We start from the raw sequence: 13,384 nt of genomic DNA on the forward strand, positions 1-13,384 counted from the left end.
CATGATACACGTTTTAGCAATTTAATTTCAAATCAATTAATATGTATGAAGGAAAACCAACGATCACACTGAACAAATACTTGAACTTCAATGCACTTTTCAGACTGCCCACAGGTAGTTCTAAAAATTAAAAAAAAAAAAAACACTTCCTTGAACTACCAGGATGGCCATGGTGTAGTGGGTAGCTTGACTTCTCCAGAGACCGAAAGTCCGGTGCTTCAATCTCAGACTATGACCGCCCAATTTTGAAGTAGGCAATTCTCTGAACCCTAATACGACCCCACTTAAAATGTCCAGTCCTCCAATATTCAAGGCGGGTGCCAATGAATAATTCCTTGAATAAATTAGAGATATATAAGTATTGATCCTCAATGTCAGGGTTGATTAAATAAATTACCGGTTATTTTATTCAGTATTAACGTTAGTACTCCGTTTAAAAAGACAGTTCAGAATGGAATTTGATAGTTATATTCTGGGAACGTATATGAATCAATCCAAGAACCTCAAGCGTGCTTTTGTTAACCCCCACGTAGGTGTTAAGGCCCTTTCTCACAGACTAAGGGAGTACTACTTTAAAGAAAAGGTATACAAGAGCTGCCTCTTAAGTCACGACGACGTCTTGTGAAGTTGCTATGATTAATCCGATACTGGACTGTTTCTCGAGTTCTGCGGTTCCCATTGCAGACAGAATGATGAACTTGGCGAGTGGAGCTTTTTTTGCTGGGCTATTGTACTATTCCATCACTATAGGAGCTGCCGACTCTGACAACTCTCTTCAGAGGGAGGGCTTCTCTAATCACAGCAAGACATAAGCGTCTGGCTGCATTCCATTCATCAAGATGAGTAATATGCTCAAATATTTGGGCAAATAGACATACATGCAAAACTAAATTAGGCTCATATTGCTGTGCAAGAAATATTACATCGCCAGATGGTAAAATTTACATATATTGCTTGATTGATTTACCGGTGAAACGTCAACCGCCATCTATAATAACCATGCACGCACAAAAGTACAAAACAGAAGAAACATCCATAATAAATCATTTTGTCAAGCTTGGTCACTTTTGTTCCTCCTACAAATCCTGCATATTTCTTAATGGGGGATTAAAATGTGCCCAAATTGTCAGTGTCGATGCACCTTAATTTCTCAGAAATGATGTCTGCTTGATGTACTTAGACAGTTGAGAATAAATTGCAGTCAAGTAGTGCTCGTTATTTTAGTTTTAAGATGCAATTATTCTATATCACACAATTGATTAATGAAAGATTATGGCTATTGACTTGACAGCTTGGCCTGAGAATGAACTTTTGCAAAAAAAAAAGTCTTTTTTTGTAACTTTTCAAAAGTGCAAAGCTCCTACTCATTGTGGCACCAGCTGTGGGACAACTGAGATGATAGTAGGGTGAGGTTTAAGGATCAGTGTGACCTTCTTAGTAGGCCGAGAGCTTTGTTGGCATGGGATGTCTGAATCAGATTTATCATTGCTAGAGAGAGCCAATTACTGGGGTCATCATGTCGTCCTTCAGGAGGCCTCTTGATGAAATGAAATGCATTACAGTATTCTTTTGCCAGTGTTTTTTTATTTTCCCTTCGCTGATCCCCCAGTTGGAGTGCTAATAGTCATGTCAATAGTAATTTTGGAGCATAGTGCTTCACGGAGGAGCTGAGGAATTACATCTTTTTGTCTTCTGAGCTATTCGAGACAAAGTCCTTTTATTGTGACACCCGTGTGGCCTTGGATGACTGCAGATCAACTGCACTGCAATGCAGAGTTGTAATGTATGAGAATGTGTCTGAACAAATGGTGGCTCATCCTAAGTATGATTTTTTTGTTTTTGTTTTTTCAGGAACAGGTTAACGAGGCTGAAAATAAACAAGATAATTCAGGTCCAGCCATGTACAAAGACTCCAGAGCAACCAGAGTCACAAGTAAGAAGCCACGGTGCGTGTTTTTTTCTTATTCTGAATGGTTCTGCATGTAAATTTCAGCTTTCTCATGGGTAATAGAGTCGGGGGAGATAGGGGTTGTCTCATGCAAGTACCCAGTTAGGACTCCTTGCACCATGCTGACCACAGTTCACTTTTCACTAAATGTTGTGGCTTTTCCGGGCGCTCTCAAGACTGTTTTTCAAAAGAATGTTATGGGGGAAAAATCTGGAAAAAATCTGGTGTCTATTTGGGATCTCCCTCCCGGACAGGAGATGGGCAAGGCTCACATCATTTTTGTTGAGCAGAGAAACTTCATTTATGTCGTAGTTTAAACATACAGGTTGACTTGAGTACAAATGGTGTTTGATATGATATATTATTGTTGTAGTCCTTTGTAGAAAGTACTACATTACACACTATCCTGTTTTGTGGGAGAAAAAGAAAGAAAATTGGTCTGAGACTGAGACAGATCGAAACAATGAGTATGAAGACTTTAAAGGCGCCCTTTCGTTGTTCGTTGCTAGATGACTGTGTCCTCTCCCATTACTCTTACGCAACACAATATGGTGGCGGTAATGAGTGCTCTGTCTGATTCGTGGCCTTTCCTCTTTCGCTTGCTCCTCTGCTAGTCTGCTGGACTTGCTTTCTTGTACCTCCTTGCTTTCTTCGCACTTTTATGCCATTTGCGTTCGCCAGGTCAGGTTTAATTAGCCGGCTGTCTGTTTGCGCTCCTGCTCGTGAAAGGTAAGGCTTTTATATTCATTTCAGGTGAGTCTGCTTAATGCTGTTGAGTGTCCGTCTTTATCAAATGTTTCTAGAATTCAGACAGTTGTTTGCACAACTAACACATTATGGAAGGATTAAGTTTGTCATTAGTGATGTGCATAGGCTGACCATTTTTAATGGGATGAGACAAATTTATGTTTGTCTAATATTGGCAGTTGCCCACTATGACATTGACTTTGACTTATGAAGGGATCCAGAATGTTATATCTCAATTGATGTAATTGTCTATCTCAATAACTATAATGGTACTAAATCCCTCCCGATCCAGCTGGTCTTTTTTCTTAATGAGAAAAAATACATTTCTTCATGTGGTTTAGCGACGACTGCGCATGCCAAAAATTATGCACTTATTTGATGGTATCATTGCAACACAGATTAAATTCAGATGCAGGTAGGCCTCATTTCCCCAAAACTCTAAATGGGTTATGCAGTGTAGAAAATAAATAAATGGTTAGAGCAGCTTTAAAATGTGAGCGGTTTGAGTCAGAAATAGGTTATTGCTGTTTCCATTTTTTTTCTGATGTGAAAATATTCCAAATATGAACACCCAACAGCCTCCTGCTATGGACTGGCACAAGTGATTTTTGCACGGCCAAATTACACAGCTGCATTTTGTTTGTGTCATAACATTTGAACAGCTTGGTTATACTGCTGCAGGAAGGTTATCCACAAAGCAATAACGCTGTCGCACATTTCTTGGGCTATGGGTTATCAGCTGTTGCGCAGTCTTCTCTGAGATCCATTTGCATCAATATTCATGCTTGGGGACAACTTCCCCAGGAAGGGCTGTCCTCCTTTTAGGATTTCGCCTAATCCAGTTTCCAGAACAGATGCTGTTGTCATCGTAGAGCTGGAGCACGTCCCTGGTCTCTTTCACCGCAAAAAGGGGGGCAAACACCGTGCCGCAGCTCAGCCTTTATGACGCCTCGTTACTGCGCCACAAGTCATTAAATTGCACCCGGGTCGGGGCACTGCGCCGGACACTAGGAAACCTGTTTAATGAGATGTGACTTAAACCGAGAAGTCACCTCAACCTTTTCCTCGTCTGGATGGTCTTCTGTTCGCCATCCGTCAATGTGCGGGGGACTTGAAGAGGAAAGAGTAGGCAATTAGATAAGGAAGGATTTAGGATGATAGAGGTCAAAAGGAAACAGATGTGCATTTCGCCATGGATCCTATCAGGGCAATCTCATTTTTCACTTGAGCAACAAACACAACAGTCATCCATCTGAAAACCCTACAACAAATACCACTGCAGTTGATTTGAAATGTGTAGAACCTTTCCCAAGGCCCGCCCCCTCTTGCTCTGTTTTACTGGTAAGAGCATATTTATTTCACCACTCCAGGTTTACGAAGTCAAATGTGAACCCTGTAATTTGGAAAAGACTCTTTAAATGCTTAGTGTGGGAATGTGTCAGTTACTCACGTAGAGTGCTTTGGCCTGCGTAAAAATGATATAAGTCAACACTACATATAGTATGTTTCTGCTTTATTCTGTAAAGTATAGTGAGTCAGCCCTGCCATCTGTTTGTGTACTTACATTTTAGAGCAAGCGACTTATTTATAAAACTCAAGAGTAAAACAACTCCAATCATCATTGGATGATTCAATGCAGAGGTGAAGCATATGGAGGAAGTAGAGAGGAAGGCTTTCTGAAAATAATCCATCTCATGCGTCAAGATTTCTTAACCCTTGGAAAAGTGTAAAATGCAGTACAACAAAAAGAATCCTCAGCATTAAGTCTCAAGGGCCCTGTACATTACACTCGCTTTACAGTGTGATTTTCAATTTGCGGTAGGATGCATGACTAAGCAGTAACGGCGGAGGTAAGGCTGCCCAAATTTGGTAGGAGTTGCTAAGCAACCGGACAGAGAGTAAACTGGCACCTTTACCTGGTTTGGAGGTGAGGTCGACTGACTTTGATTACAATGAGCTAAAAGAGAAGAAATTGTGTTTATTATTTTTTCCAAGGTAGCCCACAAGTTCCTACCATTTCTAACCGTCGTGGTATATTCCAAGCAACATCTCAAACACGCCGTGCCCTCTTCACTGTCATGGTAAAGCATTTATACATTAGCGATGCGCACCAAATGCCTTTCTGTTGTCACACTGACATCACTGTGCTACTGTCTCTTCTATTAGATTTGTCGTTAGAGAACTCAAGTCAAGCGCATCTATCGCAGCAGCAGACATTTCATGCACGCCAAACTATCGCGTCGCCCGGCTCCTTGGCAGCACACACACAATAAATAGGTTGGCCAATGGTTAACTGGGCTACATTAAGTGCAAAATTGGCGGAAGGAATACTACTGTTTGTCTTGAATTTGCCATCTTGCAATGTAAATGTTGCGTTAAAAGCATACTTTTTTTACGGGATGTCCAACCTTTTCCTCAAAGGGTTGCAATGGGTGCAGGTTTTTGTTTCAACCGATCCAGCACATAGTTTATCCAATAAGATTTCCACTGAATCCGCAGCACCTCACTGCTATCGTCTGATTAGACTTTTAAAACACCAGATAATCGTAAGTATATCTTGCTCATCGGTTGGATGAAAACCTTAACGCTCATTCACTAAATGTTGGCGCCACCTAATTACCGAATTGGTTCACCTTTCTGGCCTTGCACAATATCCCAGTACCAAGATTTTTGATGTTAAAAAGGATAAAGCAGCCTTTTTTTAGTGCCCTATAAAAAAATTGCGACAGCTCTCTGTGTCATAATGAGTCATACACTCAAAAGTGACTTAACTAACATGGAGCTTATCTGCTGACAACGGAGAAATGCTTTTTCAGTGAATGTGTGCAGCTGTGCAGCTCACGGAGAAGCAAGATATGCAGAATATGATGGAAAAACAACATTAAAAAACAGTACTAATGGCTCGTTATAAGACAACTATGATGCTGTAAATGGCAAAGCATCTCGCTGACCAACATTCACGGTTATGTTGCCAATTAAAAGAACGACAGGTTGGGACACATTTCAAACACTTCCCTTCTAGTGGCAGTTAAATTTGATTTTATTTTCTTCTTTTTTTCTTTTTTATTAGCTATTTTTCTTCTAAAAAGTAGTTGACAAGGTATTTGGTTATTTGTGGCAGTGTAGAGCACAAAACAGCCTCCAGCAACGCTATATTGCATCATTAGCAATAAAATACCGACATTGGCTTGATATAATGGCACAAATGTAGTTTTTACATCATAAGAATTCAAATTGAACCAAGTAAAAGAATACAGTGGAATGTATTCGTATTATATGCGTATGCATTATTCAGACATTCCTGTGAGTGAACAGTAATATTTGTATAGGTTTATCATTTTCTTCTTAAGGACATCATAATATTTTCAACTAATAACAATAAAACGCAATTGACAGTTGATTTTTATACTTTTATTTTGCAGTATTTTGTCTATTTGTTTGCCATCTCTCTCTGAATTCGCTCATTCCGACTTAAACCAGGCTTTCATCTTCTGAGTTAAATTAGCGTCCTGTTGGTCTGTTTTTGCTACACTTAACAGGCCACACAGAAGGGGCGTTTTCCAAAGAAAATCCAGACCTCACTTTTAAAGTACCACTAGAATTGTATGCAATGTGTTTTTCGTTCCGTGTTTGCTTTCTTCCCCTTGAGTTAATCCTTTTAAAAGTGCACGTCATATGAAAAATACACCCGCGTCCATCGAAAATATTTCAAAAGCAAAGGCTGTCTCCAAATTTTGTCAACTGCGTCCTCACGTTACGTTGTGATGTCTCTGAAGTCTTTCCAGGCACTCTCTCTGTAACAGCATGACATGAGCCTTACATTTGCTTTGATTCAGTATCCTAGGATTGTGTAAATAAATAAAAAACAAAAATAATTCCATTCATATGACATATTTGTAATCTGTAAGATGTCTGGGCGCCATGACGGAGAGTAGTAGTGTTGACAAAAAATGATGGAAATGCTTTTGCATTGGCACGAAATGCTTGATACACAAAATCAACTCAATGATAGAAATGATTATATATAAATTTCTTACATTTCGTTTGGCATTGTTGTAATGCCAGAGAAGAAATGTTCATGAGAGCCATAAGGTAGTATACATGCATTTTTGGTTCAAAAGATGTGTGTCAAAAAGTTTGTTATGTATTGGCAAGCCGATTAAAGATGGAGGCGGTAGAACATGACAAAACAATGCTTTCACATTTAAGTAAACTTTAGTTTAAACTTGTATAATATCTACGATAAACAATGTAATTTTACTTAACACCCTGGTTATTCCATTCGGTTACTTACTAAAGCCAAGCAACGGATTAATTAAATTCCCATTATTTCTTATTACGGCTGAGTGAAGTAAATAGGAAAAAAAAGGGGAAGTGGACTGTTGCCAATGCTTGACTGAATGAATTCAACAGTGGGAAACGAGTGCAAAATACAAAAAGGCATACTTGAGAAAAAGAATACTTGAAAAGCGAACTAACCACATAGTGAATGGTAAGCCAAAGCTGACATCTGTCACTTCCTAGGCAATCATTTCTAAACCACAGATCAGCATATTTTGAGGTTTAGACTGATCACATTTCAAAAATCTTAATAAACTGTACATTACATAAGTTGTTACATCATACGCGACTGACCTGCCTATTCACTGTCTTTGACATTTTTTTTTGTCGATGACCAATTATGAATGAAAATAGGTACGTTGGCATCCGCATGCTGCAGATCCCCCAGCTGGCAGCTTGAGGTACGACACATCATTGTGTCAAAAGTTTTTAAACACTTTATTGTGCGTTTGATCAACACAGACAATGGTGGAAGTTTGTATTCCTTCCAATTTTGTCCAAACAATAACAGATTTTTGTTTCCATTTGACGCAGTTAAAGGCCACGTCCTGGTCTTTCTCTCACACATCGGATCCAAAGAATCCAAAGAGTTCAGTTAAAGGGGGAAGGGCGAGCGTCTGTGCATCCTTCCCCTCCAGTCGCGTTAAGAGCCTTGGCCGTCACTCGCCTGACTCCCCCCTCTCTCTCTCTTGTCTCTCTCTTCTCTCTCTCCCGGTGGATGAGCACGAACTGAAACCGAAGCACGTCGTAGTCGTGAGGGCGGGACGAGCGTTTAAAAACGAGAGAGAGAGGAGGGGAGTAAGGGGAGGAAAAAAAGAGTCCCTTTCTGTTTGCGGTGTGGCTGCTGTGCTGTCATTGCAGCCCAGCCTGCCGAGCAGCGTGGACGGGAGCGACAGGGAGACGAAGACCCTACGTCTCCATCCCGGGATTTATTGGCTGCAAGAGGACGGACACTCACAAAAAAGGGGTGGAAAACAAACCGCATCTCGGAGACACTTTGGACAATGTTTCTTTTGCAGTACACAGGTACACATTAACAACTTTTCAATGCTTTCATTCTGGCGTGTCCCCTGGGTGATGTATGCGGGGCTGTAGCCCCTCTTGACTGCACCACTTCAGGGTGCGTTGATCGCTCTCATCGGAGATCGCCTATTGGTTCTTCTGGCAATCTGTCTTTATTTATTAGTGTTTTTCTTTTTTTCCGTGTCGCAGATGCGTTATGTTCTGATGATCCGTTTTGTTAGCGCACTACAGTGTGATCCTGATTGACACTGCAGCCTTCTTTTAATGCATCAAGTCTTGGATCCTTGGTAGATTTTTCCACACCGTGTATCAGGTGTTGTCTGGTTGCAATGTGGTGCTCGTGTATCGGACTCATTATTTACTATGCATGAATTGCCCCGATTATTGTTTGGTCTCACTGGATCTCATTAGCAGTGGTACTGTTTTGAAGTGCTCCCATTAACCTGCTCTACTGTGTTCGACTTCCTGTGTTAAGACTTTAGTAGACGTCCCAAAGCGATTTTGGCAGGGAAGCGCTTAAGGAAAAAGTGCTTCCCATCTGTCGTTGTTTCAGTAACTCTTGAATCAAGATTTCTCTTGGTGTTTGGAACGAACCTCCCATTATATTGGATTGCAAAACATCTGTCGTTGTTTCAGTAACTCTTGAATCAAGATTTCTCTTGGTGATTGGAGTGAACTTCCCATTATCATTGGATCGCAAAACATTGTTGGGCAATTACCTTTTAAGCAGAAAAATACCTCCATGTCAGTCTCTGCAATTGCCGGCACTTGAATGACCGGATTGGCTATTAAGACCTTTGGGGAATTTTAAGGTTATCATTTGTTCATTCGTGATCATGCAGGATTTTTGACATATTTCGTATGTCCTTGGTGGAATTGCTTTGCTCTACCTCTGAGGTAGACATTCTTTGTATTCATTGTAGGACACTTTGATAATACTCATAGAAATGTCTTAAAAGTGATTCCAGCTGGTTTTTTTCTTCTATTTTTTCATTATTTTTTAATCTAACTCTAATCTACTCAAGACATCCCACAGCGTTTTTGGAAAACATGACTGCTGCCTTTTAATCGGTGGATGAGAGACAAACGGATCCATTAGTTATCTTTTGAATAAATATTTCAAATGTGTCAATACATTTGGGTTTTATCATCACCTCTGACATCCAATAGCATTTGAGCTCAAATAACGGGAGCTCTTGTTGAATTGTTTTACTGTCCTTCAAAGCAATGTTTTTGACCCACATCTTTTGGGGTGAAGTGATTAAACTATCTCTTTTGCTACCTTGAATGAACCTTTTTGTCCAAGTTTTTACCATTACTACTTTTGATGACCTTCTGACTCTTTTCTTGGCCTGGTCTATTAGTGTGAATCTTTGCATTGCAAGCAATGCTAAACTTACGTAAATGTCTGTTGCATGTAGCAGTAATAGCTTGAAAAGTGGTTCTCATGTTTACAATTTTGGGGTTAATGTACACCATATGCCCCATTATCTTTTCGGCGAATAAGGTTGTCATGCTCTGTGTTGTTTCACGGTTCTTTAACAGAACCTTGCTAGAACGGATGGTGAAATTTCAATCACTTGGCTCAGTGTTCCCTTCCTCTTTTCAATGAAATCAAAGTGCACATTTGACTTTATTGCTGTTACTAGCGGGAATGTCTTTAAGCGTGTTCTTCTGCAATCTAATGCAATAATAGAACTGATGCTTGTCTAATCATCCACATATGCGCCAAATTGTTGTCATGGTTAATAAGAGTGGGCAAGGTACTGTTCAACATATTTCATTAATTTTATTTTGAAACTCAAACCGATATATTACTCTGTAGTTGCTTACAAGTTCTGATGTGGCTTATTCTGAGCACGGATTGGTGTCTTTTTGCTGCGGCGTCCGTCATAAATTGAAGCCTCACGTCGATGATTCAAAACGGAGCCGCACGACAAATGCATTGAGTAGAATATGTACATTGATTTTAACATTTGAGTATTTCTCCAATCCTTGAGAGGGAATCTACAGAAGCTACATTCTATATTTGACGCAACTTGCCTTGCTTTTCAATGCAATCAAAGCTCACAGTTATGTTTATTGCAGTTGCTCGCAGAAATATTTCTTTTCATCGCTACCGCTTGAATGAATAAATTCTCTGAGCGCCTTTGTGCACACAAGAGGAAGAGAAAAAGGCCCATTTTACCATCCATACTCTCTGATCCATCAGCATGCAATCAGCCGGCCTTTAATGGTACAAGGAAGAAAGTGGAGGGGGTTGTTGCTTTTTTTTTTTTTAAAGATGCAATGTGCTTGCTTGAGAGGGAGTGCTTAAATATTTATCTCTGGCAGAGGATGATAGTGCCGCAGAACAAATGAGGGCTGAATGCAGAGCGGACCACTTGCGCTAGCACGCTACGTCAGGAGACGTGAAAGCTTTGGGAATGTTGACAATTCTTTATTATTATTTTTTTTTTTACTTGTGTTTTATAAATTGAATTGCGTCATTTACGGTTATTCCCAAAACACAATTATATTCCGTCAGAAATAATCTTGTTTAATTCATGAAAAAAAAACATACGCACAATTAGATTTTTTTGGGATGTCTAATTTTGGAGAAAATATGCTAATATACGCTAATATTTCTGGCAAGTCATTTTTTCGTGCTTAAACATTATTTTCTCCATTTCCAGAGGGATAAAACGTTTTTTCAATTTACTTTCTGAAGGACTTGCAACTATGTTATATGAATGTGAAGGAAAAAATGTATAGAGAAGAGTATAACAGTAAAAGTTTGAATGGTCCATTTTCTGTTCCATTTACCCTCCTCAGGGTCACATAGACATGGACCGGTCACCAGCCAGTAGTAACATGCTGTCTGACTTTATGTAGTGTTAAAACACACATTCCCTATTTTATTCTTTTGGCATCTCTGTAAGAGTCATGGTGAAGCTGTTTATAGGATGAACTGAAAAAGGAAAAAAAACAACCCCCACCCCCTAGTGGAAATTTCAGCTATGATGTTAAACATTTACAATTGACTTGATAATGTTGTTGAATCACATTGACTATTTGACTTGGATAAAATTATGATATATTGACAACGGGCCTTTTCCAGTGAATCACTTTTTTTGTAACCCAATTAATTGAGTCTTTAGGCAAGTTGCTTCTCGGTTTCTTTCATCGACTTCTGGTGAAAATGAATGTGGGTATTTTGAAGGACACAAGATACTGAATGGAGATAATAAATGTAACCTGTTTAACTAGGCTTGTTTTTCAGAGGCTCAGAAAAATGCAGAGAATGGCAACTGTTAAAATGAAATGAAAACACAAGATTTGTTTTTGTTTGGTCTAATATGAGTTAATGATCAACAGTTCAATTTAGAGTCAGTCAGGACACGCTGTTTATCCCAAAACTCAGGAAGCATAAATACGACATATTCCGTGGACATGACTCACCAGGTTTCAGACTCAGTTGAGTCTCTGTGGCTACAATTAATCCAACTTAGATAGTCATAACATCCTGCATTTAAAAAAGGCCTTTTATGTACTGGGATGACACCACTGCCGCACATCCTTCAGGTTGCAAGAGAGCTATAAACTCCATTTCCCTTCACACGCCAGTAGTCAAAGGCTGTTTGAGGTAATAATGTGATTGTTTTGTTTTTGCATCGCCACTCTTGAATCTCCTTAGCATGCTAATCAAAAGTAATGATTGTTGTTCATTCCTGTGCCTATTGCTCACTCGCATATGCCCCTCAGCAAGCCTGCTTTACAATTGTTTAGCTAATGAATTGGAAGAGCTGTGCTGAAGTCTTGCAAACATCAAATGGTTGACAAAGAAGTTTAAAGTCAGAGTCAGACTCAGTGGATTCGATTGTGACAGCCGACCGGTACGATCAGGTTCTACCTGCTGTTGGAATCGGAATCGTTAAAAGAGCTCAGCAGCCGAATGACAAGAACTGATATTGACGATACAACTCAAGCTCGTTCATGCTTTAATCGTTTTCCTGATAAGGAACCACGCAGGGAACCTTGAAATTGAAGTTAAGGGCCCCGCATTTTTAGGGGCTTCGCAAGAGACGTAGTCAGCTGTCATCCTGATTCCCTGAAGAACTGAGGCGGGATGGCGACTGACTGCTTTCCTGGCTTGTTGAAGTAAACCCTTCTGACAGTCCTTTTGAGCGGAATACAGTCGCAGCGTTCTGAAAACCCTGGCTTGTAACATTCTCTGAGTTAAAAAAAATTCCTATATTTGAATAGATGCAATGGAATGGACAACAAAACTAAAGGAGGAGTTGGACTTCAGATGAGGAATGGTTGACAAGAAGTTTGAACTCTTGAAATTTTTAAAAGACAAACTCAAATTTTAAATGTCTTAGAAATTTGTCTTACACACCGTCACTGAAAAAAATGGACATTTTAGTCATGTTTAAAAAGAAACACTTAAATGTTCTAAGTTTTTAGGAAAACAGGATTACAGGATTTGTAACTAGTGTAGTGCATTTTAGTTCATCGGTTTCTCATTTTCGACAAACCACAGCTAGATTACATAAAACATTACATTAGTGTTCATGGTTATACAATTGCAAGAATTTTGCCTGATATTGCTCCAAATACAATTAATCGTAGTGGGAACATTTTCCATGTAAATCAAATTTATTTTTGCTTGGAATGTTGCCAAATTGAGCTGTAACAGACTGCAATCTATTTTCCTGCATCAGCTAACAACGTTTGCGAAAGATAATCAAGCTAGAACTGTGGTTTATTGCTCTTGTTGTATGATATGGATTTAAAGGCAGTTCTCTTGGATAATTTGACATTTAATAGACTTGGATTGAGCGTAATTCCGTAACCATATTTCATAGTAATCATGGTAATCTTTTTTGCGGGGGGAAATGAACACTGTTGTTTGTATTTAAAAACTTCCTTGCATATGAATGCATATAATTGGCATTTTTGCAATATTAGACGTGTTCATATTCTGTACAAAGATGGGTGTTCAGTGCGCAAAGGCAAAGGATAGAAAACAGATGGTTATTTCCCCTGTTTGACAACACTAATAAATCTTCTTGCCACTCACTTGTGGGTGGCGATCAACTTTTACAGGCTTTAAAATGACAACACCCTTCAAAACATTGAATGATGTGTCAGGTATGTAACGGAAGGAGATAGTTTATTTATTTACACAGTTTGTTTTTGAAATGAAACACAAACATTTGCCTGTAGTTTATATGTATTTTTCAGAAGTTTCTTTGCCTGTCAATCATACTTCCTACGTAACAGCTCTCTCAAAAAAAGAGCAGCATTCTGCCTAACAAGTTATTTTAGTGTCTTTTTTGA

The 13,384-nt window shown here is 39.3% G+C and overlaps 1 protein-coding gene across 5 annotated transcripts in view; it reads left to right on the forward strand.

Moving 5' to 3' along the window:
• Window positions 1–13,384, forward strand: part of enox2 (ecto-NOX disulfide-thiol exchanger 2) — a 93,346-nt gene that overhangs the window by 14,525 nt on the left and 65,437 nt on the right. For 3 of the 5 annotated variants that reach the window (XM_077609809.1, XM_077609810.1, XM_077609808.1), the window contains one exon: window positions 1,852–1,933. In XM_077609809.1, coding sequence (XP_077465935.1) covers window positions 1,900–1,933 — 34 coding nt within the window. In that variant the 5' untranslated portion in view covers window positions 1,852–1,899. Of the gene's footprint in view, window positions 1–1,851; window positions 1,947–7,842; window positions 8,063–13,384 lie in introns of those variants that run through there. The other 2 variants (XM_077609812.1, XM_077609811.1) reach the window with 2 other exon arrangements.

Source organism: Stigmatopora argus, chromosome 9, assembly GCF_051989625.1.
Source record: "Stigmatopora argus isolate UIUO_Sarg chromosome 9, RoL_Sarg_1.0, whole genome shotgun sequence".
Lineage (NCBI taxonomy): Eukaryota > Metazoa > Chordata > Actinopteri > Syngnathiformes > Syngnathidae > Stigmatopora > Stigmatopora argus.